Source organism: Prionailurus bengalensis, chromosome D4 (assembly GCF_016509475.1).
Source record: "Prionailurus bengalensis isolate Pbe53 chromosome D4, Fcat_Pben_1.1_paternal_pri, whole genome shotgun sequence".
Taxonomy (NCBI): domain Eukaryota; kingdom Metazoa; phylum Chordata; class Mammalia; order Carnivora; family Felidae; genus Prionailurus; species Prionailurus bengalensis.
The window spans coordinates 82709360-82733879 of record NC_057359.1 but is presented as its reverse complement, the minus strand read 5'-3'; the positions used below and the strand labels follow the sequence as shown (position 1 = coordinate 82733879).

General features: G+C 60.6%; 1 protein-coding gene across 1 annotated transcript; it reads right to left on the bottom strand.

Moving 5' to 3' along the window:
* Positions 1 to 376: 376 nt before the first annotated feature.
* On the bottom strand, positions 377 to 23318 carry CRB2 (crumbs cell polarity complex component 2). The gene is made up of 13 exons (XM_043566879.1): positions 23147 to 23318; positions 15549 to 15872; positions 13451 to 13646; positions 13194 to 13333; positions 12581 to 12766; positions 12271 to 12384; positions 8694 to 9569; positions 8096 to 8604; positions 7392 to 7557; positions 5753 to 6536; positions 4826 to 4942; positions 4152 to 4269; positions 377 to 2467 (listed from the first exon to the last, which is right to left on the bottom strand). Exons 1-13 carry the CDS (start codon positions 23241 to 23243, stop codon positions 2243 to 2245), a joined length of 3852 nt encoding a protein of 1283 aa, XP_043422814.1. The 5' UTR covers positions 23244 to 23318; the 3' UTR covers positions 377 to 2242.
* Positions 23319 to 24520: the final 1202 nt, after the last annotated feature.

Below are 24520 nucleotides of genomic sequence, written 5' to 3'. Positions count from 1 at the left end.
AGCCTCTGTTCCATTTGAGCCTCTGAGACCAGGTCCTTCTCCCTCTGGAGTAGGGCATGGGCGGGGGGTAGTCACAGGCATGCCCAGGCCTGGCCAGTCCTTGGAGCAGGGCTGCAGGTCACCGGTGGTGTTGAAAGTGCCCACGCTCCAGGAAACAAGTTCAAGGGAACAGCAGGAAATTCAGCCCCATAGATAGGTCATTAGCAAGGGCAGAGCCTTAAAAACCAACACCTCTGTTGTGTTGGGGGAGATTGGGACCAAGCACCCAGAGTAGGTATTAAACACACCCAGTCACCCTTCATGTGCCCATCATCCGGTCGTGTCCCCGTCCCTGGGCTGTCCTTGAAAAGGACAAGAGAGGAGGACAACATAGGGCTCCCCAAAAAGTGGCACTTTTATTTATTGGGGTTCCGTGTGTCTTAGGAGTCTGCAAGGACACAGGTGTGTCAAATCCCTGACTTAATAAAGTAAATAACCAAAGCACCAGCTGTGGCTAAGGTGCTGGTACCAGATGTTTCCTCCCCCACCTTCCCAGGAGTCCTAGTGGAGAAGGTTGGGGGAAAGGTCCCACCTCCTACAGGATAAGGACTCATCAAGCCCCTTACCCTAGTGTTCAGGGCCCTTCCTGTCCCAGCCTCAGCTGAACCCCTCAGTCTGAGCCGCCCACATGCTCCCTTACCCCTCATCACCACGTGGTTCTCCCACAGATTTGATCCTGTGCCTCTGGAAGCTGCCTGAGACCCCGAGGGGAGCCGGGGAAAGTCAACCGCCAATCTAAAACTGGGAAGGGGTCCCCTGGCCGTGGCACAGGAGGTGCTGGCCAAGGAAACAGGAGGGACAGAAGGGCATGTCTCCAGGTCAGGGACAAAGGGACTCCGTGGGGCTGGGAGGAGGCCCAGCACCGGGTGCCGAGAGGGCGGGTGCTCCTCTGGGATCAGTGTGATGGCATTACCAGGGAAGGGACTGACTGGAAGGAAAGCAGCACATTCTTCCTCTGTGTCTGTGTCTGTGTCTGCAGGACCAGCCCTGACACAAAGAGGCCATGCCAACATTTGCTGAGTTCAGCAAACAACTCGGAGGACTTCCTGTGAGTCCTGAATCCACCTCCCCCCTGCCCCCCAGCCATTTAGAGAGATGACTGGTCTGTAGGTGAAGGAATGGCCTCGCCAGGCAGCTGTGACTGGGGAGTGCTTGCCCTGGAGAACCAGAGGTGGTCAGGCGGGACGTGGCGGGGGGGGGGGGGTGCGGGGGGGAGGCAGAAGTTTTGCTCCTTTATCCTCTGGCCCGCTTGCAGGCCCCCGGGAAAGCCTACCCCCAACTTTCTCTCGGCTCCAGCCAGAGGGACAACCCTTCCTGAAAGCTAAAAGGGTGATCCAGACAACCCAGTAGTGCACACCATCCCAGGCTCTTTCCCCGCTGTCATCCACTGATCCTCACCACAGCGCCGTGAGGTAGGCGGAGGCCGCAAGGTGGGACGGCTGGGGCAGCCCGTCCTCTGCTCCCGCAGATCCGCCCTGGCTGTGGTCCGACTCTGCCACACAACTGCCGAAAGGAGCATTTGTCCTGGGAGCCAGGGGCCGCTGGCTGATGACCACCCTCCTTCCGGTTTCCCAGTTGCCTCCAGGTTGGGGACAGCCTCAGACATGGGAGAAGACGCCAGAGCTGGGGGGCTCTCGGTCCCTGGGCAAGCCTTGGCCTGGCCTCCCGGAGAACACGTACTGCCCCTGCCCCAGGGCTGCGAAGGGTATCCCCGCTGCCCAGCCGCACCTCTATGGGGCCTGCATCCACTACACGGTCCTGCACGCCCACAGCAAAGGCACGGACAGGCCCACGAGCCCCATCCAGAACACTCTCACTGGCATCTGCAGATCAGCAGTCCCCAGGTACGTGCCCACACGCACTTCTGAACGCACCGTGTGCACCTGCGTGTGCCCCTCCCGGCACAGCAGTCCGCCTGCCAGGGCAAGAGCTGGCAGGTCCGATGGAGACGTCCACGGCCTTACCAGGCCCCGGTCTGCATCCCTGAGTGCTTCCCGCGGTGCTCCCCTCTCCCGTCCACAAATGGGGCGCAGGCAGGGGCTGCCGGCAAAGGTGACACTTGCCCAGCAGGTCTCCCAGGCTCTCCGGCAGCTCCCCAAGGCTGGTAAGAGGCCAGCCACTTCCCCGCAGGCTCCTGAAAGCGGCTTCCTTGGGTCCTCAGTAGACGCACCTCGCAGGTGCCAGAGCCCGCAGCCAGGCAGGCCTAGATGAGTCTCTCCTCGGGCGGCACCTTGAGGACACTGTCCATCTCCAGCCGGGCCCCAGCCACCTCCTGCTGGCTCGGGCTGTAGGTGCCCTCTGACTGGCGGCGCTTCCTGGCTGCCAGGATCCCTGAGAGGAGGCCCAGGAGGAGGAGGAGGAGGCAGGCGCAGGCCGCGGGCACCGCCACCTCCAGCAGCGGGAACGGCAGTGGCAGCGGCAGGCTCTTCTGCAAGAGACCAAGTCACCAGGCCTGAGACCGGGGAGAAGGAGGGTGCGAGCCTGTGCATGGGGTTTTACGTGACACTTACAGCGGTCTAACGAAGGGGGAGTGAGGACACTCCCTCGTGTCCCTAAGGACGGGAATCTTTGCTTTATTTTGTTCACCAGTAAATTCCAAGTGCCCAGAGCAAGGCCTGCGTGGTAGCTCTTGGTAAGTACTGAAGGAGAAAACAGGGGCTTTTCCCAGATTCCCCCACATGACTAGCAAGCCAGGACGGCAGTCTCCTCCGTCTGCCCCCAGTGCCCATGCCGTGGCCACACCACCGTCCTTCAGTCTTGAATTCCAGCTGCAGGCCCTTCCTTTAGTGGCCAGAGATGGCCCCTGCCACCCAGCCTCCCAACTCGGCCTCCCCCGCCCTGCAGTAAACTCTTCCAATCTGAGGCCACGGGGACTTGATCCCTCTCCATCCCAAAGGGTGGTCTGGTTTTTTAGTGTCTGTGGAGACCATGCTTAACTCTAAAGTGGGAGGCCTCTCGGGAAGCAGTAAGAGAGGCTCCCCGGCCAGGTGGCCTGTGCAGGGCAGGAAGGAGGGGGCAGGCCGACCTAGCTGATGGGGAGCTCAGAATCCACCAGGGTCTGCCCAGCTAGGGAGACTGAGACCAAGCTTTAGGGAGCCCAGAAGACCTCTCCATCTCCAGTCACAGACTGCCAGGATGCCACCAGCGAAGATTCTACGGGCCTGGAATTGTTAAGCGCCCCCCCCCCCCCCACCTCCCACTAAATCACCAAATTCCTGGATTCTGGAGCCTAAGAGTCTCACACTCCCCGGCCCTCCCTCTGTCCCGTGAAGCCTCTCAGCCCATTGTGACCTGCATCCCAAGTCCCAGTACCCAGCCCTGAATGAGAAAAGGCATCCAAGGCTGTAGAGAAAAATTCATAGCAGCCCCGAGTGGGCCCTCACCAGCCTCCACCCCTGGGCACTTCTTGGGGAGCTGTAAAGCCATCTCCTCCCTTGGCCCTGGGAGGAGGGTAGGTGGAGGAGACAGAGGCCGTAAAGCTCAACTTGAAAGGAAACATTCCCCAGAAGCAGAGGGGATTTGCGGGTTTATGACCCGGGCTGCCAGAAGCCTGTGGAGATCAAGGCTCCTCCCCAGGCCTCCCGGCCTACGTCTCTCCCATTAGCACCCACTGTGGGCTCACTGCCCACTGGGCCTATGGCACCTGTTCCACCCCTCGGTGGGAAGGAGGTTTAAGCTCAAGCGGCCTGCTGGGCCCCATCTATTGGGCCCCTCCTCAGCTGAGCCTCCCTGCGGTCACGGACTGCCTTGGGCGCAGAGCCTGCTCTGGCTCAGAATCCTGGGCTCTCCAAATCGTCCTGCTCTAGAATTCTGGCACACAGACGACTGGAGATTACAGGCTCGTGTATCGGCCAACTGAAATCCCAGAATTCCAAGATCCTGTGGGTCCCGAATCCTGATCCCCAGTAGGACTTGGCCGTGCCCAGCCATTTCCCTGCCAGTCCCCAGAGGGAGGGCGGGCCCCCCAGGCTCTCCCCACTAGTCCGTACCCCAGGACAGGGTTGGTCCAGGAACAGTGGGCCGTACATGCTCTCCGCACCACCCCCCATCCCCCAATCATCTCGCTAACGTCCAAGACAGGACACCCCCCAAGCCCCTGTAGCATCACTCACCACCACTTCACAGAACTGGCCTGAGAACCTCGCACTGCAGATACATTCATACACCCCACCGGCTGCCCGGCAGGTGCCCCCGTTCAAGCAGGGGTTGGCTTCACAGGGGATCTGACATCTGGGAAGCAGAGAAGGTAAAGGCTGAGGAAGCTGCCTTCTTCCCCCATCTGCTTTAGCTTCTCAACACTCCCCCCACCCTCAACCAATACACAGGTGTCCATCCGCTGTCCCCATGGGCTGTCCCCGGCAGGTGACTGAAGCATACTGGGACGTCCACCACCACCCCCCTCTGCCCCAGCTCATGGCTGAGGATGACTGGCTCCATCGGAAGCACAGGGCGGCTGCCCAGGTGTGCTGATGCCCTCTCTGCGGAGTGGGCCCAGAACTTGCACCTGTCCAGTCCCCCTGGGCGACCCGAGGCAGGCGGGCTGAGGACGAGGCTCTAAGAAACACCACCAGGCAACTACTTCCCCAGGTGACAGCATAACAGAGGACGGCCTTGGAAAGCCCAGGAGAAAAGCACTCGAGTGGCAGAGGTAGGTTGTCTGGCACTGTGATCACAGTGAGGGGTGGGATGGTGAGCAAGGATCCACACCCCACTTTGCCTGCCCTGGTTGGAGGGCATCCAGGGGCCCACCGTGCCCAGCTCCCAGGCCCCCGGCCCCCAGACCCACCTCTGGCCAGAAAAGCCCTCCTGGCAGCTGCAGTTGGCAGCCCGGGGCCCACCCTCACAGGGGCCACCATTGAGGCAGGTGAAGTTCAAGCTGCACGCCTCTGGCAGGACAGGCAGTCTGGGGAGAAAACACAATGTCTACGCTGGGGGCGGCATCCGGGGGACCTGGCCCCAGCCCCTGAGGCTACAACAGGCCACTGGAGCCTCTGTGTTCTGAGCTGTGGAATTTGGGGCCCACCTGCCACAGACTTAGTGGTGTCTGAGGTGGAAGGGATGGGGCATAGGGTGGTCCCCACCCCCAACATAGTGCACAACCTTCAGACCCTGGACGGGAACCTCTCCCCACAGAGAGAGTCCTTTGAGAAGCTGATGAAATGTCAGGACTCTCCTTGGAACAAAAACCATGTTCCTAAACGTAAAATTTGAGCCTGGGGAAGGGGGAAGTCAGGCCAGACAACCCTCCCTAAGCTTGCTTCCGAACGGAGTAGGGAGTCGAAACCAGACTGACAGGGGGAAGTGTCAAAACTTCCAACCATCTCCTTCTGCCCCTGTCATCATCCTCAGGGGACTAATGGGCATGAACGTGAATGGTGGGCGGCTAGGCAGGAAAGCCTCCAGGTGTTCTTCCAAACCTAGCCCTGTGTTCCCCCTGCACCCCCAGACGAGAGCGTTATTTATCTCAAATTCAAACTGTTCTGGGTCTTAGCTGGCAACCCTAGGGGCCTGCTGTTCCCATTTCACAGATGAGGGCACGGAGGCTCCGAGAAGGGAAGTGACTGGCCCACGGAACCAGAGCATCGGCTGCGGGGGGGGGGGGGGGGGGGGGCTTCGGCGCCCCCACCCCACCCCTGAGGGCCGCACCCCCACCCCCACCCGCCCGGACAACCCACAGGGCCCCTTGAGCGCAGGCCGCGCCGGCCCTCCGCACCTGCAGCGCGGGCCCACGAAGCCAGGCGGGCAGCGGCACTCGAAACTGCCGTCGGGGCGCGAGTGGCAGCGGCCTCGAGCACAGGGCGCCGAGCGACACGGGTCGGCGCGGGCCTCGCAGCGCGGGCCCTCCCAGCCCGGGCCGCAGGCGCAGGCGAAGGCGTCGAAGAGGTCTCGGCAGCCGCCGCCGTGCAGGCAGGGTGAGGGGACACACACGCGCGCGCCGTGGCAGCCGAGGGGCGGGGCCGGCGCCCCGGGCCAGGCCGAGAAGTGCTCCCGCGAGCCGGGGGCCGCGCCGGGCCGCGGGGACGCCAGGGGCAGCGGGAGGCCGCCCACGGCCACGCGACCCAGGCAGCCGGTGAAGTTCTCGGCCAGCTGGACGAGCGCGGCGCCCGGACCGCGCAGGAAGCCCAGGTCGCCGGCCAGGCCGCGCAGCGCCACGGGCGTCGCCGCACCGTCCAGCCACAGCAGCCAGCGCGACGCGGCGGCCTCCGGGCGCTCCATGGCCAGGCGCACGCGGTGCCAGGCGCCGTCGGCCACGCGCGGCCCCGACGCCGGCAGCACCGCCCCGGGCTGGCCGCGGCCGCTGCGCACGCCCGCCGCCAGGGAGCCGTTGCGCACGGCCAGCCAGACGGTGTGGGCGCCCGCGGCGGCGCGCAGCAGAGCGGCCTCGGAGTCACGCGTGCGGAAGGCCAGCGAGAGGCCGCTGAGCGAGCGCCCCGACGACGCGTTGTGCCCGCTGAAAGCGACGGCGGGGCCCTCGCGGAACGTGGCTTCGGCCACACCTGCGGGGAGAGGGAGCGTCAGGGAATGGCCCAGCGGCCTCCACCCGGGCCCGAACACCCGGGTGAGACACCTGCCGTCCCCACTGCCCCTGTCCATCTCGAGGGGTCACACACACCGGCCTGTCATCTAATCCCAGGAACTACTCCCCTCCCCCCCCCCCCCCCCCCCCCCCCCCCCCCCCGGCTGTGGCTTCCACTCACTCATAATTCTGTACCTCGGAGAACCAACTTCCGGCCGTGCTGGGGACACCTGCCCCTACCCTACCATGGCCCACCCTACCCTCCAGGTCACAGACCAGGCAATAGTTACGCCTCAAAAAATCTGCCCCCTTCCCTCCTCAGTGTACTGGCTCTGTCTCATCACTGAGGCTATTCACTGCAGCATCTTTTTTAAACGCAGATTTTTAAATGCTGATCATGCATTTTAATGAAATGCAGTCATCTCTTTAAAATGCTGATCATGTCCTTCTCCTGCTTAAAACGGCCCCATGGCTCCCCACGACTCTTGGGAACAAGTCCTGAGCTGCCTGGCCTAGTTTTCAAGGCCCCTCCTGGCAATAGCTCCACTCTAACACCTGTAACTATGTTTCACTTGTTCTTATAAACCCCAGGGCCTTTGCGGGTGCTATTGTTCTTCCCTAAAATGTCCTCCCCTATGCCCAGTCTTGCCCTTGGAAACCTGGTCAATGCTGTCTTCCTCCAGAAAACCTGTCCCTCTGCATGCAGCGGCCTAACCATGCTGGGCTGGGGGTGTTGGCATCCTGGTCCACTATGTGCCCTCAGGGTAAGAGCGGGCTCTAACTCAGCTTGGGTGTCCAGGATCCAGCATGTGGGCTGCCCACGGTACACACTCACAGACAAAGCCATCGGGGACTTCCTCACAGGTGGCAGGCGGGAGGCAGGGCTGGCCAGGACACCACAGCCGCTGGGAACATGTTGGCCCCGTGAAGTTGACAGGGCAGGTGCAGTGGAAGTCATTCCAGGTGACGAGACACATTCCACCATTGAGACAGGGGTCAGGCTGCAGAAGAATCAGGGCAGGGATTGGCTCAGGCCTGGGGGCTATCACCACCCCTCCATAACCACTACAGACACATTAACTCCTCACAGACAATTAGAGAGGATGTCACCATTGTCCCTATTTTACAGATCGAGAAACTGAGGCTCAGAGAGGAGAAGCCACTTGCCTGACTCACCCAGCCAGTAAACAGAGGAGCCAGAGTTCAAACTCCCGTCTATTCCAAGGCTGGTGCTTTGTTCATGGACCCAGGGATGTCCCTGTCCCCCAGGTAGCTCCTACAGAAAGGCTCAGCCAGCCCTCTGCCTGGGCCCGGGTGTCTGTCTCAGACCAAGACTGGGGAGGGAGGTATGGGGACCACCAGAGGGCAAGAGCAGCTGGGCCAGAGAGAATAATGTGAATCCAGTCTCTAGCAGCGGTGACCTGGACACAGTGCTTCACCTCCTGCCATTTTCCTCACCAGTAGAAGGGGATGCTAACCCCCCGTGATGCACGACAGACCCTGGAGAAAGGGACCCACCCCTTTCCCCAGGGAACTCACACTGCATGTGTCCTCGGAGACGCAGCCCTTGGTGAGGTTCCAGGACTGCCTGCTGCCCAGCTCGCCGGGCTGGCTTGAGTTCCCCGGCAGCGGCGGAAAGAATGGGAGGTGGAGGTCATTGAGTCGCAGGTCCTGGAGGCAGCCTCGGAAGGGCCCACCCCAGGGCTGGGCGTCCGCAGGGAGGAGCCTCCCACCCACGTGCACCTCCTGCCCCAAGCCCTGCAGCTGGTCAGGCCCGAAGCTGAGCGTCACCAGGTGGCGGAGCCCATCATCCCAGCGCCCAGGGAGCACCAGAGCGGGCCCGCCCAGCACCTCAGCCTGGATCTGGCCCTTGCTCAGGAATACTGTTAGCCCAGCTACTGAGTCATTGGCAAGTTGGAGCAGCAGGCCAGCAGGTTCCCGAGTACGGAGGAGGAAGGACACGGTGAGGTTGGGGCCTGGCAGCTGGTGGAGCAAGAAGGAGGCAGAGCTCAGGGTGCCCCCCAAGCCAAAGGTGGCAGCAGGAACCTCTGCGGGGAGAGAGGGTATCAGGTGAGAGGCCTGTGAGCGAGGGGAAGGCATACTCTCTGCCCCAGGGTCCCCCGGGCTTATTCCTCACCATCAGCACATGTAGGACCACTGTAGGGCCGGGGGCATTTGCAGTGGAAGTGAGTCCACAGGTCCACACAGGCCCCTCCATGGGCACAAGGCGGAGGCTGACACTGTTCACGGCGCTCGCAGCCCAGGAGGACATTCTTGCCGAGATCCTCAGGCAGCAGGAGGTGACCGTCCACACGCACGTCCTGGAGGCAGCCTTCGAAGGCTGCGCCACCCAGCTGGGCAGAGCAGAACCTGGCAGGCGTCGGGGCCACAGAAGCCACGGGAGCTGGGGCCACAGGACTGGAAGCCACACACAGCCGGGCAGGGCAGTCCTCATGCCAGAGCCGCAGCTCCAGGACCCCCGGGCGGAGCGAAATCTCGGCTTGGTGCCAGTGGCCATCATTTAGGGCCAGGTCCAGCGGCCCCAGGGGAAGCACGGTGGTGTTGCCATGGCTCCAGAGTGTGGCCTGAAGCGTGCCCCCCGCCAGTGCCAGCTCCAAGCTGTCCTGAGTGTCAGTGCGAGTGGCCAAGGCACCGGCAGGTAGTGTGGTGCGAAACCTCAGTGCCAGACCCCGGGGACCTCCAGCTGGCACCGAGGCCCGCACAGGGCTCCCCGCCACCACAGAGAAGGTGGTGTTCTGGCCACAAAAAGGTCCGTGGGTACCAGGTGGGCAGCGGCAGGCATAGCTATGGAGCCCAGACTTGAAGATGGGGATGCAGGTGGCAGCGGGTGGGCAAGTGTGGCCCTGGCAGCCGGTGAGCCGCACAGAGCAGTCGTGCCCGCCCCAGGTCTCCGGGCACCAGCAGGTATAGCCTGCCACAGTGTTATCACAGGTCCCGCCATGGAGGCAGGGCTCCGACAGGCATTCGTCCACATCTTCCTGACACGTCAGGCCTTCAGGAGAGACCAGGCCAAGGTTCAGCACTCAAGGCAAGAACCACAATCTTGATGCAGAACTTACACACCTTTTGGGACAGGGATCTCAGCACCTGTCAACCAAACCAATTCCTAATTCCCAAAAGATTTCTCATGGTCTCCTGAAGTCCCTGGAGGCTGGTATCTAAGATGCCCCTTCCCTTACCATGTCTGGTGGGCCTCCATGCCCCGTGGATTCAATCCCCTAAGCACTCTCTGTCCCCCCTCCCCCCGCCTTTCCCCTACTCCACCCGTCTGCCTCATCGGCTCTGAGGGCCACAGTCTAGTGTCCTCTACTTTGCCTGCCTTCAACCACCCCTACCATCCATCTCCTGGCCCGGCCAGATTCCCCTACTGCTTAAGGTTCACTCACTCACCTTGGCATTCCACATCCCTTGGGGGCTGGGCCCTCCCAGGCCCTCAAGTCTCAACCCTGCTCCCCACACACCTCCAACTGCCTGTTCCTCCAGGCATTTCCTGGACAGCATTTCTCTGGGGGCTTTGCTCATACTGTTCCCTGGAATGCCTCCGCCTCCTCCTCACTGACCCTGCCTTCAAACTCCTATTCACCCTGCAAAGCCCAAATTCAAAGGGTCAGTCCCCTAAGGGGCTTTTTCTCTGATTCCCAAGCTATCGTGTCACTCCCGACTCCTTGCCCATCCCCAGACATAGCTCCCCAGAACCCTGTACTGAAAGTATCTGTTTACTCAGCTGGGATCTCCTCCAGGGACCTGAATACGTCCTTGGTGCCCAGCAAGGGGTCTGGCACAGCTTTTGTGGACAGAGTGCCAGATGGAGGAGGGAGCGGGGGTGGGCATATGCATCCAGTCTTCATCCCCCAGTCCCTCTGCCCCCAGGGCCCCATGCTGAAGGGGCCACATCACCCTCCCCTCCAAGAGCTCCCACACGAGGTGCTCTGGTCCCAGTTTGGGTCAAGAGACCACAGCCCAACCCCAACTCAGTCAGAGCCTCCATAAAACAACCAAGGCTGGCCCTTGACCCGACCCATATCCCAGCTGGAGGGGCCCAGGCCCAGAAAAGCCACCAGGATTTGAATCCTGGTCCCAGTCAGCCCACAGACACCACGGCCTCCTGGGGACAGCCGGCCACACCTCACCCTGTCCAAGGCCCTGCATACCTGCCAGGAGCCACAGGCCCCCCAGGAAGGTCCACAGAGCCCGCGGCCCCATTGCATTTTCCCATGGATGGCCGAGACTGGTGGGTGGGTGCTGAGCCCAGGGAGCAGAGCTCCCCGCCTGGCCAGCCGCCTCCTTCAGAACTGCCTCAGGAATGCCAGGCACTGGCCTCCCCCAGGCCAGCACGACCCAAAGGGAGGATGGGGGTGGACAGTGGCAAGCAGCACAGCCCTACAGCGGGGTTCCCCCGCCCTGTCCCTGACCTCAGACCTGACCTCCCTGTCACCCGTCCGCTGAGCTCAGCTTGGGGAGGAGCTGGGCTTTGGCTGACGCTGGTGAACCTCGGGAAATGACACCCCTCTCTCAAGCATCCATTGCTTCATGTGTAAGAACCCTACCTCACGGGGGTGGGGTGACAAGGAGGGAACGAAATGCACAGAAACGCTGTTCAGAGGCAGCATGTGCTGTGTGTGGGGGGGGGGGGGGGCAGTGTGTGCCAGGGGCCTGCAAGGCCACTGCTCCCGGGCAGGACTTGGGAATCTTGGCCCGCGGGGCACAGAAGACGGGCTTTCAGGGCACCCGGGGGTGGTGGCCACCCCGGGGGTAGGGGACACCGAGCCCAGCATCTCTGGGCAGCTGAGGTGGGAGGGACGGTAATCACCACCTCGTTCCCCTGGGCAGGGGAGCCAGTGCCCAGGAAACCTGCCAGGGAGAGGAGGCAGTGTGCCCAGGCAGGAATGTGGGCCGGTGTGGGGGAAGTGTCACAGGCATTCCAGAGGGGGCAGGGACACTCAGAGAGCGTGTGAGTTCTTCGGGTTCACCAGTATCTGCGCAAGAGTAACTGTGTGTCTACGCATCTGCGGTACCCAAGGCAGGGAGAGGCTTTCTGCAGCCCAACTCCTGCCCCATAGGCAGCAGCTCCCCAGAGGTCAAGTGGTGATGCCCCCCTTCACCTCTTCTGTCCTGGCCAAACTGCCGTCCTCTCCCTGCAGGCCCGTCGGCTTCTGCCCAGCCCTTGGATGCCAGGTGCCTAGAGTTCTCTCTGCGCATGACTGCACACATTCTCCCGGACAGCCTTGGCCACCCGTGGCCCCAGCTGCCACAATTGTACTCCTGACCCTCAGTCTGTGGCTTTTCCCAGGCCCCAGTCCCAGGACTGCCAACCCCCACCCAGGCTCCTCCCTATGGGTGCTCCACAGACACCCGGACTCAGAACGGACAAGGCTCACCCAACATCACCCAGGGCAGAAGCAGCCAGCATTCCTGACATCTCCCACTCACACCTGGACTAACCCCTAGGGCCGGCAGACTGTCCCTCCTAAGGGTTCTCAGTCCAATTAGTTTCCTCCGCTTTCACCTCCAAAGCCCGGTCAGTCCCCACTCAGCCCCTCTTAGCTGTCACCTGGACCCCCACACCCACCTCCTTCCTGATCTCCTCATCCCCATCATTCCAGCCTCCACATATCAGCCAGAGGAACCTTCTCACCCCAGGCCCACCAACTCTGCCCTGGCTCTGCCCCGGAGCCCAGCCCACCCCCAGGCACCTGTGTAGCCATCCGGACAGTGGCACTGGAAGCCATTGGGCAGGTCCTGGCAGCGGCCTCCACTGAGGCATGGCCGTGAGGCACACTCGTCCACATCCACGTCACATTCGTCCCCTGCAAGAGGGCCAGCCGTGGTTCCCACCTGTGCCCTCAGAACCAGACTAGAGTTGGAAGGGCCCATTTTAGAGCTATGGAGACTGAGACCCGGCAAGAAGTGCCACTCAGGCAGGTGGCATCCTGTGTGGCAGGGCCAGGCCTGCATCCGGACACCGAGGGACCTGCTTCCCTGGAAGGGTGTAGGGGGACTCACCCTCAAAGCCCGGAGGGCAGCGGCATAGGAAACCCTCAGCGTGACGGAAGCTGAAGGTGCCGGGGAAGGCAGCCTGGACGCCTCCGTAGAGGGCTGGGTCTGAGCGCTGCAGGCACTGTCCCCCATGCTGGCAGGGGCCCGACGCACACTCGTCCTCGTCCACCTCGCACCGCTGGCCACTGTAGCCTGGAGGCACACGTGCGCGGGCAGCCTGTCACACGGTGTCACCGGGCCGCACCCCACCACTGGTGCCAGGCCAACCCAGGGCCAGGCTGGGACGACAACTCAGAATAGGGGCACCAACGGTGAGGGAGGGATGCAATGAGGAGGATAGGCACGACCGTGGCAGCCCTCAACAGGGTCCTGTTACCATTATTAGCAGCACTAGGGAGCACTTTGCACCTGTCGAGGCTCCACGGGCATTACACCTTTCCCTTCCTCGCAACAACGCTAGGAGCAGGTGCTGTGATGAGCCCTATTTGGCAGATTACTGCAAACCTTGAGTTCTGAGAAGCTGCAGTCACCCGCACACCCTCGGAGGGCAGGCGAGCGCAGGCGCACACCGGCCCCACGGCCCGGGGCCGCGCCCGTGCGCCCCAGCACGCGCACGCACCTGGCCAGCAGAGGCAGCGGAAGGTCCCGAGGCCCTCGAGGCAGGACGCGTTGTTCGCGCAGGGAGCCGACGCGCACTCCAGCACCTCCTGCTCGCAGCGCGCGCCCTCGTAGCCCGTGTCCGCGCAGTCGCACCGGAACCTGGAGCGGGGAGCGAGGCCCGGCCGGCCCGGACTGAGCACTACGGCACCTGGGGCCCACCTGCCTCCACCGCCTTCCCGCCCCGCGCAGCCCCCTCCCACGCCTCCGTCCGCTCACCCGTTGACCAGGTCGTGGCACCGGCCCCCGTGCGCGCACGGCTGGCTCTGGCACTCGTCCAGGTCCAGCTGGCAGCTCGCGCCCCCGTAGCCCGGCGCGCACACGCAGCGGTAGGAGCCCACGCCGTCCAGGCACGAGCCCCCGTGCAGGCAGGGCCCCGAGGCACACTCGTCCACCTCCGTCTCGCAGGTCACCCCTGGACAGGGCCGAAGACACAGACAGACGGATGGACTCCCAGAGGGAGGTCGAAAGAGGCCCAGGCAGGCCGCCCTGAAACCAGCTCCAGACAGTTCCAAGGAGCGGAAACTTGAGGCTCCGGAGAGAAGCCGTTGGTCCGTTCATCTAGAGCAGGTATTTCTTGAGCCAGCAGTGGCAATGGGGTAGAAACCAGACACACGTCCCTGTCTCCTGAGCCCACAGCGGTCTAGCCGGGGAGACGGTGATTGGGCCAGTATTACATAGATGAGGACTTTTAATTGTGATAAACTCGGCAATGGGAGCATGCTGGATCCCAAAAAAGCAAGAGCCAGGGTTTTGGCCTTGGGTATTGGGAGTCAGGGAAGGCTTCTTGGAAGAAGAGCCTTTTGAAAGATGAGTGGCACGCACTACATTGGGATGGGGCTGTGATGGCAGCTGGATTCCAGGGTGGGGAACTGGTCAGGAGTAGCTAAGGGCTGGGGCATGATGCCCTCAGGAAGGGGAGGATGGAGGGGCAGGAGCAAAGGAGAGAGGGGAGGAGGCAAGGCAGGGGTGGAGGTATTGGGGCATTGGGGGCCCCAATCTGGGCTTATCCTAAAAGTTGGAAGCAGCTGAATCACCCGGTGCTGTGGACACTGCAGAAGGCTCACTCTGCTGGCTTTGAAGAGCGTGTAGGGAGGGCCTCCATGGTGGAGGGACGTGCCCCTGCGAGAAATGCTGGAGTGACCAGCCTCTCCTGGCTCCCCCTGTACCGTCTTGCTTCGAAAACTGCAAGTCCTGGGTCCTGGGAACCCCCTCAGTCCGAGCCAAAACTGAGACAGTTGGCCAGGGACTGGGGATGTGTGGAGATAGAGGGAGATGGAGAATTTCAGGGTCTGGGGATGTGCCGCCTGAGTTCATCCGGGAGCCCACATGTCATGGTAGACTCCGGAGGCCCTGCCCCCTGCCCCCTGCCCCCTAAACGGGGTTGGTTCTGGGGGGCCAGGAGCTGAGCTGGTTCCAGCTGGAAACGTCCCCCCTTCCCAGCTCAGTGAGCACAAAGCATGACCCCTCCTTCCCGTGACCCCCTCACTCCTCCCACCCCAGTCCTACTCCCACCCTCCCTGTGCCAGGGGGAGCCAGGCCCTGGCCGCCTGGAATCCCAGCCTCCCCCGCCTGGCTTGGAACGGAAGGAGGAGGAGAGAAATGAGTCATGGCAGACTCTGCCCCCACTCACATCCACAACTCAGCCAGAAAGTGTTCCCGCAAAGCGCCCAAGCACCGCACATCTGGCACACGCACACCTGCTAACACACCTACGTTTCCCACAAATACTTTCAGGGAGCCCAGACACCCCGCAGGTGCTGGCAGACACACAGGCCCTTGGCGTGACCTCCCTCCCACACACACAACTGATACTCCAGACACCGAGACTCTCGAGTGGTGAGAAAGACACATGGGACCCGTTTCCAAAGTGCCGAGATCCATCTCCCCTGGAACCCAGTCCCTCTGGCCTGTACCCCTTGCTCCGGGGTGACCTGAAACTGCCTTCTGCCCTCAGAGCACAGTTGTCTGAATTCAGGGATGACATAGAACCAGCAGTGTCTATACTGCAGGCTCCCCACTGCGGTATAGACTGCAGCACCAAACTGCAGTCTATACCAAACTGAACTCTAGAAGGGACTGAAATAACATTTGTGCAGTGTCTGTTAAATGTCAGGCACCATGCGCACTCACACGTTCGTACTCTCATCCCGAGCTGCCAGATCAGCCCGAGAAGCATCAGTTCTGTAGCAAGACCCAGAGTGGATGTCTCTACACTAAAGTCGGAGCTGAATTCATGATTTGACACCCTGAGCCGCTGACGGGATGGACAGGATGGACATTACAGACCTCCTCCCAGGGCGGCTGAGGCTGTTACCTGCATAGCCAAGGGGGCAGTGGCATTCATAGCGATCAGCCAGGTTGCGACAGGTGGCCCCGTGGTGGCAGGGCCGGGATGCACACTCATCAATGTCCAGCTCACAGCGTGGGCCCTGGAATCCGGGCACGCAGTAACAGCGGAAGCCATCGGGATCTGGGCCCTGGGGCACACATAGAGCGCCATGGTGGCATGGCTGGCTGGCACAGCCCCGGGGCTCCGTGGGCCCACAGGTGTAGCCACCATTCTCCATAGCCTGGCACTCGGCCCCTGGAGCGCACGGGTCTGAGGCACAGACACTTGGGGTCTCCGATGGCACTGTTCCTGCAAAGAGAGAAAGTTGGCTGGGTGGGGGGAGCCAGGACGTTCCCCTCCCCACAACTCAGGCGCACCCCAGAGCCGGAAAGCAGCATGGCTCTGTCTGTTTTCAGGAGGATAGAGGCAGGGCCAGGGACTCTACAGGCCACGCGCATCAGGAGGGTCTCCGTAGCAGAGAAATGGGACCCGGATGCCTGGCTACCCACCCCCACCCGGGCAGGATTAGAGGGCAGACACCCTCTGACTCTGGGAGCTTTGCGCTCCACTGTCTGACCCCCTCCCTGCAGGGGCCCTTTGGGGCAGGCTCTGTCATACCCATTTTACTAAAGAGCAAATTGAGGCTCAAGAGAAAGCAAAGCCTCTTGCCTGAGGTCTCACGGCAAGTTAGCACTGGGAGGACCTTCAAGCCTGTCACATGTTTCAGCCCCCTGGGGGGAGGGGAGTCTGCTCTGGGTCTCCCTTCTGTGGCTCCTCCGTTTCCTGGGCGGGGGGGGGGGGGTGTCCTCCCACTGTCCCCTCCACCTCTCTTGCTAGGGGTCTGGCAGCTCCATCCCCGTGTGAAACCGGAGATGAAGGACTTCAAAGGCAGGGACTGTGAGCTGGGCCCCCTCCCTGTCCCTCCTTCCCACCCCCTTCTTTCCCCTCGGGCCTAGAAACCTCTCAGGGGATCCCTGGCCCTCACTGTATCTCCCCTCAGCAACTGCCTGACCACTGGCATGGCCAAGGTCACAGGGTACAGGACAGGTATTGAGACCTGCTGACAGACACCTGGCTCAGGCCACTGTGCTGCCTCCACCGTGTTAGAGGGTCACCGGCTGATCTAGAAGCCAAGTTACCGAGAGAGCCAGCTCCCCGCCCCCTGCCCCACCTGCCTGAGAGCCTGTAGTGCTGGATTAAGAGTTTAGTCTTTGACATGATTTCACTCATATGAGGAATTTAAGAAAAAAACAGATGAACATTTGGAAAGGGGGGGGTGGGGGGAGAGGGAAATAAACCATAAGAGACTCTTAATGATAGAGAACAAACTGAGGGGTGGTGGAGGGAGGTGGGTGGGGGAGGAGCTAGTTTGGGGATGGGTATTGAGGGTACTTGTTGGGATGAGCACTGGGTGTTGTATGTAATTGACAAATCACTGAGTTCTATTCGTGAAACTGATATTGCACTGTAGAATTTACATAAAAATTTGGAAGAAAAAAAAAGAACTTAGGCTTTAAGTAAAACTGCCCTGGGTTCAGATCCCAGCTCAATTACTAGCTCTAAGACCTTGAGCAAGTCATTTCTCCTACTGAGCTTCTGTCTCCCATCAGAAAAGAGATGATAATAGGGCATGCCTCATAGAATGTGGGAGGATTCAAAGCCTCAGGTATGCAGTTGCCCGCTTGTGGGAACTCAGTAAGTGATGGGGGGAGAGGAACCACCCACGAGCAGGAGCCCCCCCCCCCCCAACCTGGGGCTCTGAGAGGTGTTCCTCCTCTGCCCAGGTTGTCATCCAGACACTAACCAGGCCTGGAACAGCTTCAGGCCCTGTGCCTCCCTTCCCCCACCTTGGTGAAGACCCCCCCCCCCATCCCCCAGATAAGGCTCAACAGCCTCTCCAGAGCCATCCACATTCCACCAGGCAGGGCCGTCCACTGGCCGACCCCCACCCTTCCCAGCCAGGGCCCAGCAGGATGGGGGACAGGGATATGGAGATGTGGACCATGGCGCCAGGGAGAGAACCTGGCTGTCAGCCCCACCCCCGAGTGCCCAGAGCACCTGGTACAGCTCAACACGGGCTCCCTCACTCCCTGACCGGGGCTCTCGTGCCCACCCAGGGCTAAGCGCGTTGCAAGGGGCAGGCGGACATAACCCTGTAGGACTCCTGCATCCACAGGCCCCTCCCCAGCTCAAGGCATCAGTCCCCAGCCCCCCTCCCAAGCCAGGTCACGTAGGTGAGGGCAGCGTGTCTGTGTCTCTCTGAGGGGCTTCTGGGAAGCTCATCCTTCTTTTTCCCACCCCAGCCACTGTGGCTGATCAGTTTAGAGCCATGTCCTTTAGGGCTAGATTGTCTGATGGGGGTGGGAAGATGGTCTGATGGGGGTGGAAAGATGGTCTGAGGGAGGTGGAAAGATGGTCTGAGGGAGGTGGGAAGATGCCCGGATGGGGGTGGGGGTGAATCAAGCTCCTTGAGGAAAGGACACAAGTTTGGGCATCAGACAGGCCTGGCTTATGGGGTTCTAACAGTGCCACCTCATAGGGTGTTGTGAGGAGCCACTGAGGTGACCTGTCTGAAGCCTGGTGCCTGGTGAGGGCTGTGGCCATTCTGATCAGGGTCCGTCAACCCAGCACAGCCCAGGACTGGGAGACAGTAACCATAGCGCCCACTCTGAGGAGCCCTAGCTTCCGGGTCCTGCACCAGCAGGCCCTTCATTTAATGCCAACAAGGCGCTGCTCCTTACCGTGTGGCCTAAGGGACCCCCACCCGGATTGGGGCTTTGCCCCCAGTGCAGAGCCTTCCATTTCAGAGCAGATGGGACCAGGATGGGGAGACAGTGTGTGAGGGAAATGGGGCAGGTGATGCATCACCGTGGGGCAGGTGACCCATGACCCCAGGAGACACAGTCCAGCCACAGGGGAGGAAGGAGCTCCTCCAGTGAGAGCCAGGTGGAGAGGGAGGGAGCTGCCTGTCCCAAAAGGCATGCAGTAGCCCCGAAAGCCTGCCTGTGAGAGACAGCCGTCTTTCTTGTGCATTCCCATTAATCTTAATTAATGTTCACCTTAGGAGATAGACGGTGCTGTTATTCCTGTTCTACAGCTAAGGAAAGTGAGGCTTGAGATGAAGTGACTTCACCGTCCCACAGCCCATAAGAGGCTGGAATCCAAACTCAGGTCTTCACCCCAGGGGTTTCCAGACCCTCCGGCCTGTGTTAAGAATACAGATTTCTGACCCCTGCTCCAGACCTGGAGATTCAGAGCTCTGGGGCCTGGGGCCTGGGAATCTGCACTGCAGCATGCTTCCTGGGAATCCTCTGCACGTCGAGGCACGGAACCGCTGACCTTAGGTCCTCTGTGTTGCAGGAGTGAGACCATAAAGCCAGACTGGCTCTGGGCTGAGAGGCAGAGAGGTGAGGGCAGTGGGGCAAAGGGGGGCCGTCCTTGAGCCAGCCTGGGGGGGCGTGGCCTGTCGCCAGGGCAACGAGGGGCCTGTGCTTATCTTTACAAATCCTTCCTGACCTCTCAGGCTGCCTGGGACGACCTGGCAGGGGAGGGATTAACTGACACATGCCCCTCCCCTTTGACCCGCTGCCCTGTCCCCCCGGAAGGCCCAGATCCCGACACCAGGAAGGGAATTCTCTCCCCAGAGAGAACGACCATAATAATATAACAGCAATCATTTACTGAGCTCGTACTATATGCTCCAGGCTGTGGTGCACGTGTTGCATCTATAATTACATTATTACATTTGATTCAAACCAGGAAAGGTGGGCCCGGGTGAGAAAACCGTCTTCCCACTCGGAGAGGTTATAAACTTGCCCCAAATTATCCCTCAAAAAACTAAGTAGATTGCCATCTCCAGACTTCTGAAAGGTCCACATCGCCCAAAGCCTGTGAAATTCCCACTTTGCAAATGCCAAATCACCAGCCATGTATTGTCATTTTAGTGCATTCCAGCCCAGCCTTCCCCAGGCACTGGAAAAAGTCTCTAAAGGCTGGAGCAGGCACGGAGGTTCCAGGATCAGCCTGGGCAGAGCGAGCTGTCCTTGACTCAGTGCTTAGTAACTCCTACTTTACGTGCACTTATAACAGGCCTAGTGATCACTGCTGACAACCCATGGGAAGTGTTTACTCATGGGTGGATTTTGAGAAGCTTCTTGTCTTGACAAGGCAAGAAAGAGGAAATTTCTTTCTCTTCTATTTTCTTTTTTAAAATTTTAATGCTTAAAAAAAAATGTTTACTTTTGAGAGAGAGGGAGGGCACCGTCACGTTGGGGAGGGGCAGAGAGAGAGGGAGACAGAGGATACAGAGGATCTGAAGCGGGCTCCGTGCTGACGGCAGAGAGCCCGATGCGGGGCTTGAACTCACGAACTGTGAGATCATGCCCTTAAGCCGAAGTCAAACGCTTAACCGACTGAGCCATCCAGGCACTCCAAGAAAGAGGATATTTCTAAGAAGTGGCCCAAGATCTTGTAAGATGTGGGAGCTTCTGACACAGGGGCAAAAACTGTCCATCTAGTAATATCACTAGGCCGCGAGGACAGGACTGAATAACAGTACCATATGATACAAATACTGCCTCAGAGCCATCAGGAAAGGGCTAAGTTACTCTAACAAGACAGGAGAGTTTGGAGTACTCTTTTACAAAAAGGTTTATTCCCCAAGGCTAAAAGGGGGCAGGGGGTAAATATTTATAATTTTGGTAACAGTTATGGCAACAATGGCTGTCAGGACTCACCGCCTCCCCGCTGCCTGGCACTGGCTTTGGTCTCAGAGCCCTAGGGCCGTGGAGACACTGCCCCTGTGAGGGCCAGACGGACTTGGTGAGGTTCTGCCGCCCAAACAGGCCACTGTTAACTATTAGTGGTCTCCATCTAAAATGTGCTTAGAAACTGGGACTTCCACGCCAAACCTAAGTTGGGGAACCACTGTGTTTTCTCATCAAATTCTTGTGATGGCCCTCAGAGCTACATGGCTTGCCCTCTTTCAGCAGAAGCACGGAGAAGGGGCGTGACTTTGCACAGGCTAGCACTGAAGCCAGCTGTGAAATGCAGGCCCTGCCACACACTAGCTTTGTGACTCTGGGCAAGTTCCTGACCCTCTCTGGGCCTCATTTCCTCCTCTGTAAACTGGGGGGGGTGAGAGCCGACCTCACAGGGCAATGGTGAGATTCAAAGTCCATCCTGTGGCGCGCCTGGCTGGCTCCGTCGGTAGAGCATGCGACTCTTGATCTCAGGGTTGTGAGTTCGAGCCCCACGCTGGGTGTGGAGGTTACTTAAAAATAATAAGTAAGTAAGTAAATAAATAAATAAATAAAATCTTTAACAAAAACAAAAACAACAAAGCCCATCATGTTAGTTCATTAGCACAGCATCTTCCAGGTGGCGGTCAGTGGTAATATTTATTCGTTGACCAACGAACCTTTACCTGGAGCAGAGGGTGTCTATCCAGCCGGTCTTGAGGTTGGTTCACATGTGTGTGGCGCCCCGTTCCACCCCTGCCTCTGTCCCACAGTCTGCCCGCCGGCCCCCCCTGGTTGGAGGAGGGGCCAGACTTGGGGGACTGAACTGCTGTCCCTTTGTCAGCGGGCTCCCAGGGTGTGGGGAGGGATGTGAGAGCCCAGCACGCCCCATTGTACTCCAAGATGCTTGGCCCTCTCCACAGCAACCAGCCAGGCTTTTGTGGCAGCGTGGGCCCAGGGTGGAGGGGCTCGGCTCCGGGCCTGGCAAGCAAGAGCAGCGGAGCCAGGGGCCCAAGGGCTTCCAGAAACCCCCATCCCCTCTGGGATAGAAACTCCTTTTCAGGTGGCACAATCCCCAGCCCCTCTCCTGGCACTCAGGCCTCGGGTGCTGGTATCCAGAAACGCTCATGCCCACGGTGCCCTCACCCCAGCCTTTGGGGATCCCGGAGGAGGCCCCCCTCACAGCAATCACAGTGGGAAAGGCCGCCCCTGGGCACCCCAGCAGGGTTGTGCGGAGGTGAGCACGTACATCAGTGTCCGTTTTTCCTGTAGCACCCATCTACTTTGTGTCGACTCTGCGTCGGGGTTCGCGTGAACGTACATTTCAGCATGAATGCACATGTCGACACACGCACACTGGTGTGTGCAGGCGTGTGCCTGTGGACACCTGTTCATGTGGTGCTGTGTGCCCTTGTGCATGCCACACCAGTGTGCAGGTGTGTGTGTGTGTGTGTGCATGCATGTGTGTGATTTGTGTGTTCATGTGTGCATGTGTTTGCAGGTAGCCTGTCATTTTTCTGTGTGCACATGCATATGCGAGTGCAGACATTGGAGGGCAGGGACGGATAGCAGATCCACAGACCAGGATTTCATGCCCCTCACGTGCAGAGAGCAGAGAGCAGACCCTCACCTCCTCTCATGAGCCCAGATTTGCCTCAGGGGCCCAGCTCGTAAGCCCCCATCCCTGCCAGAGCCTCAGTGCCCTCCACTACAAAATGGGGTCCTCGTCCTCCCCAAGGGCCCTGCAGAGAGGAGGAGATGAAGCCTTCGTGAGGCAGGCCCCGTGAATGGGGAGGAAGCCCCCAGGGGCCTGGGGAGGCTTGACCTCCCACCCTGAGAGTCTGAGGGGTGAGTCCCCTCACCGCCTCCCCTCCCACTGCAGTGAGGCCCAGGCCACCCGCCCAGGTTGGCTCCCCCTCCCTCCTCCAGCACTGGAGGCGGGGTCAGGGGACTTCCCAGGCCTGGCCCTGTAGCTATAGTGACCGAGACAAAGCGTCCCCCAGACCCCCCAGGAAGAAGTCCAGGCGTGCACACGTGAATCCATGAATCTGCTCGGACAAAAGCAAAACCGTTTGGCGAATGGGGTCGGGCTTCAGGAAGCCCTTTCAGCTTGGCGTGGGAGTGCCAAAGAGGGGACAGCGGTGGGCACACATGCTCCTGAGTGCCTGGCCACCCCCAGGGGCCCCAGAGCACCCCCAGCCCCCCAGTGCAGGCAAGGCTAATACACAAATGGAGGGATGCAGGTAGCTGCCGGGTTTCCCTGATCTCCTCCTCCCCCTTCACTGCAATCCACTGGGCTGGGGTCTGCTGCCCCCACCCCACGTCCCCATGTCCCCATGTCCAGAGCTAAGACACAGTTCAACCCACTTGACAGCTTCTGTCCCACAAGTTGTGCTCGGACACAGCACACCTCACCCAGAAAGCCTCAGACAACGGCTCACCGCTCACCCGGGACAGCTCACAACTTTAACACACCCACGGCTCGCACCCCACAGCCCAGCGCACGCTCACAGCAGACCCTGGGGTGAGGCTCACACTACCTGCAACCCCCCACACTCACAGCCCAGGACTTCCCAGCCCCAGCACCCCTCCCAAGCCGCACAGCCCATCCCAGGATCCCTTCACAAAGCCCCCCCACCACCCCACACAGCAACAAAGTCCCAGGACGCACTCTCTTCCACACAAGTTCCGGCAGCAGCGCACCCCTCTGCACCCACATCTTGGCCTGCGCCCAGCCCTGCAGTCCATCCTGGCACCCACACAGAGAGCCCCGGGGCCTGGCGTGTCTGCTTTGGGAGACAGACCCCCAGCCCCCCACCCCCCAAGGCTTGTGCCCCAACTCACCACCCAGGAGGGCCAGGGCAGGACTCAAGAGCAGCAGCTGCAGCAGAAGAGGGGCCGGGGGCCTGGGGGCCAGGGTCCCCGGCCTGGCCAGCGCCATGGCAGCACGCTCAGCTCGCGGCTGTGGGAACAGGCGGCCTGGCTGGCTCCACACCCCCCTCTCCCTCCAACCAGCACTAATGCCGTGGACAGAGGCCCGGCCCCTCCCTCCCTCTCCTCCCGCCTCCTCCCCCACCCCAGGCCCTCCCAGGCTGCTCCACTGGGGACAGACTGGAGAGGAGGGGTCTGACCCACCCTGTCTCCCCAGGCCCCAGGGCTCCAGACAGTCCTTAGGGGCCCCTGCAGTCGGATCTGATCTCTGTGCCCCCCCAACCCCCCCTCCTCCCACCTCTCAAGTCCCACTGCCTCAGCTTCTAAGGGAAGGGGGGATTTCTGTTCTCCCCAGATGATGCCAGCTACTCCCAAGTCCTAGGTTATCCCACCCTGCTGGGCCCCCGTTCCAATCTCCTCTCAGCCTGGGCCTCCCTCCCCAGCCTAGGCCTGAGCATCCAGCAGCCTCTCACACCTCTTCTCTGCTCAGAAGCCCCAGCCCCTCCCACCCAGCCCGTTCCCTCCCAGTGCTCCCCACCTGAACGAGGCCTCGGCCACCCTGCGGCCAAAGCCCCCTTCCCCTCCCCACACTCAGTCCACCAGCTCCTGGGGGCTCTTCTTCTCACTGTCTCTTAATCCCATCCCTCCCCTTCACTCCCTGGGGCCCCACGCTGCCGCACACAGCCCCTCATACCATAGCCCTCAGGATAAGGCCCCTGACTCTCTCACCAGCCAAACTGAACTTTTTCTGTTTCTCCGCCTTGGCCTAAATCTTTGCCTCTGCTGTTTGCAACTCGGGAAACCTCACTGCAATCCAAGGCAGCCCATTCTACTGAATGGCAGCTCTAGCTAAGCAAACTTTCCCTCTCCCCTGCTGGGAAGTCCTTCTTGTTGTCTGACCTTACCATCTCTTGCTGCATTTGATGTTTGCTTGCTGCTGGCTGGAGAAGGGAATGTTGTTTGCATGGAGGGGAGAGGTTCTTTGGGGGACCTGGCCCCGGGAATCCAAGCCATCCCTAAGGCACCACAGCATCAAAAAGCAGCCCATTCTTTCCTCCCCTGCACTCAGCTCCGGGGGAGGAAGAAACTGTTGCTGAAAGGACTTTCTGAACGTAGCCACTGGCCTCTGCCAGTGTACCCCATTTGGCTCAATTCAACGACCATGGACTCTGGCCACCCAGACCTTGTGCTGGGCTGTGGGATGTGACCTGACACCCAGAGGGCATAGTCTGGAGAGACAGACCTGACTGACTGATTGACTGATTGATTGATTGATTGATTGGGGGA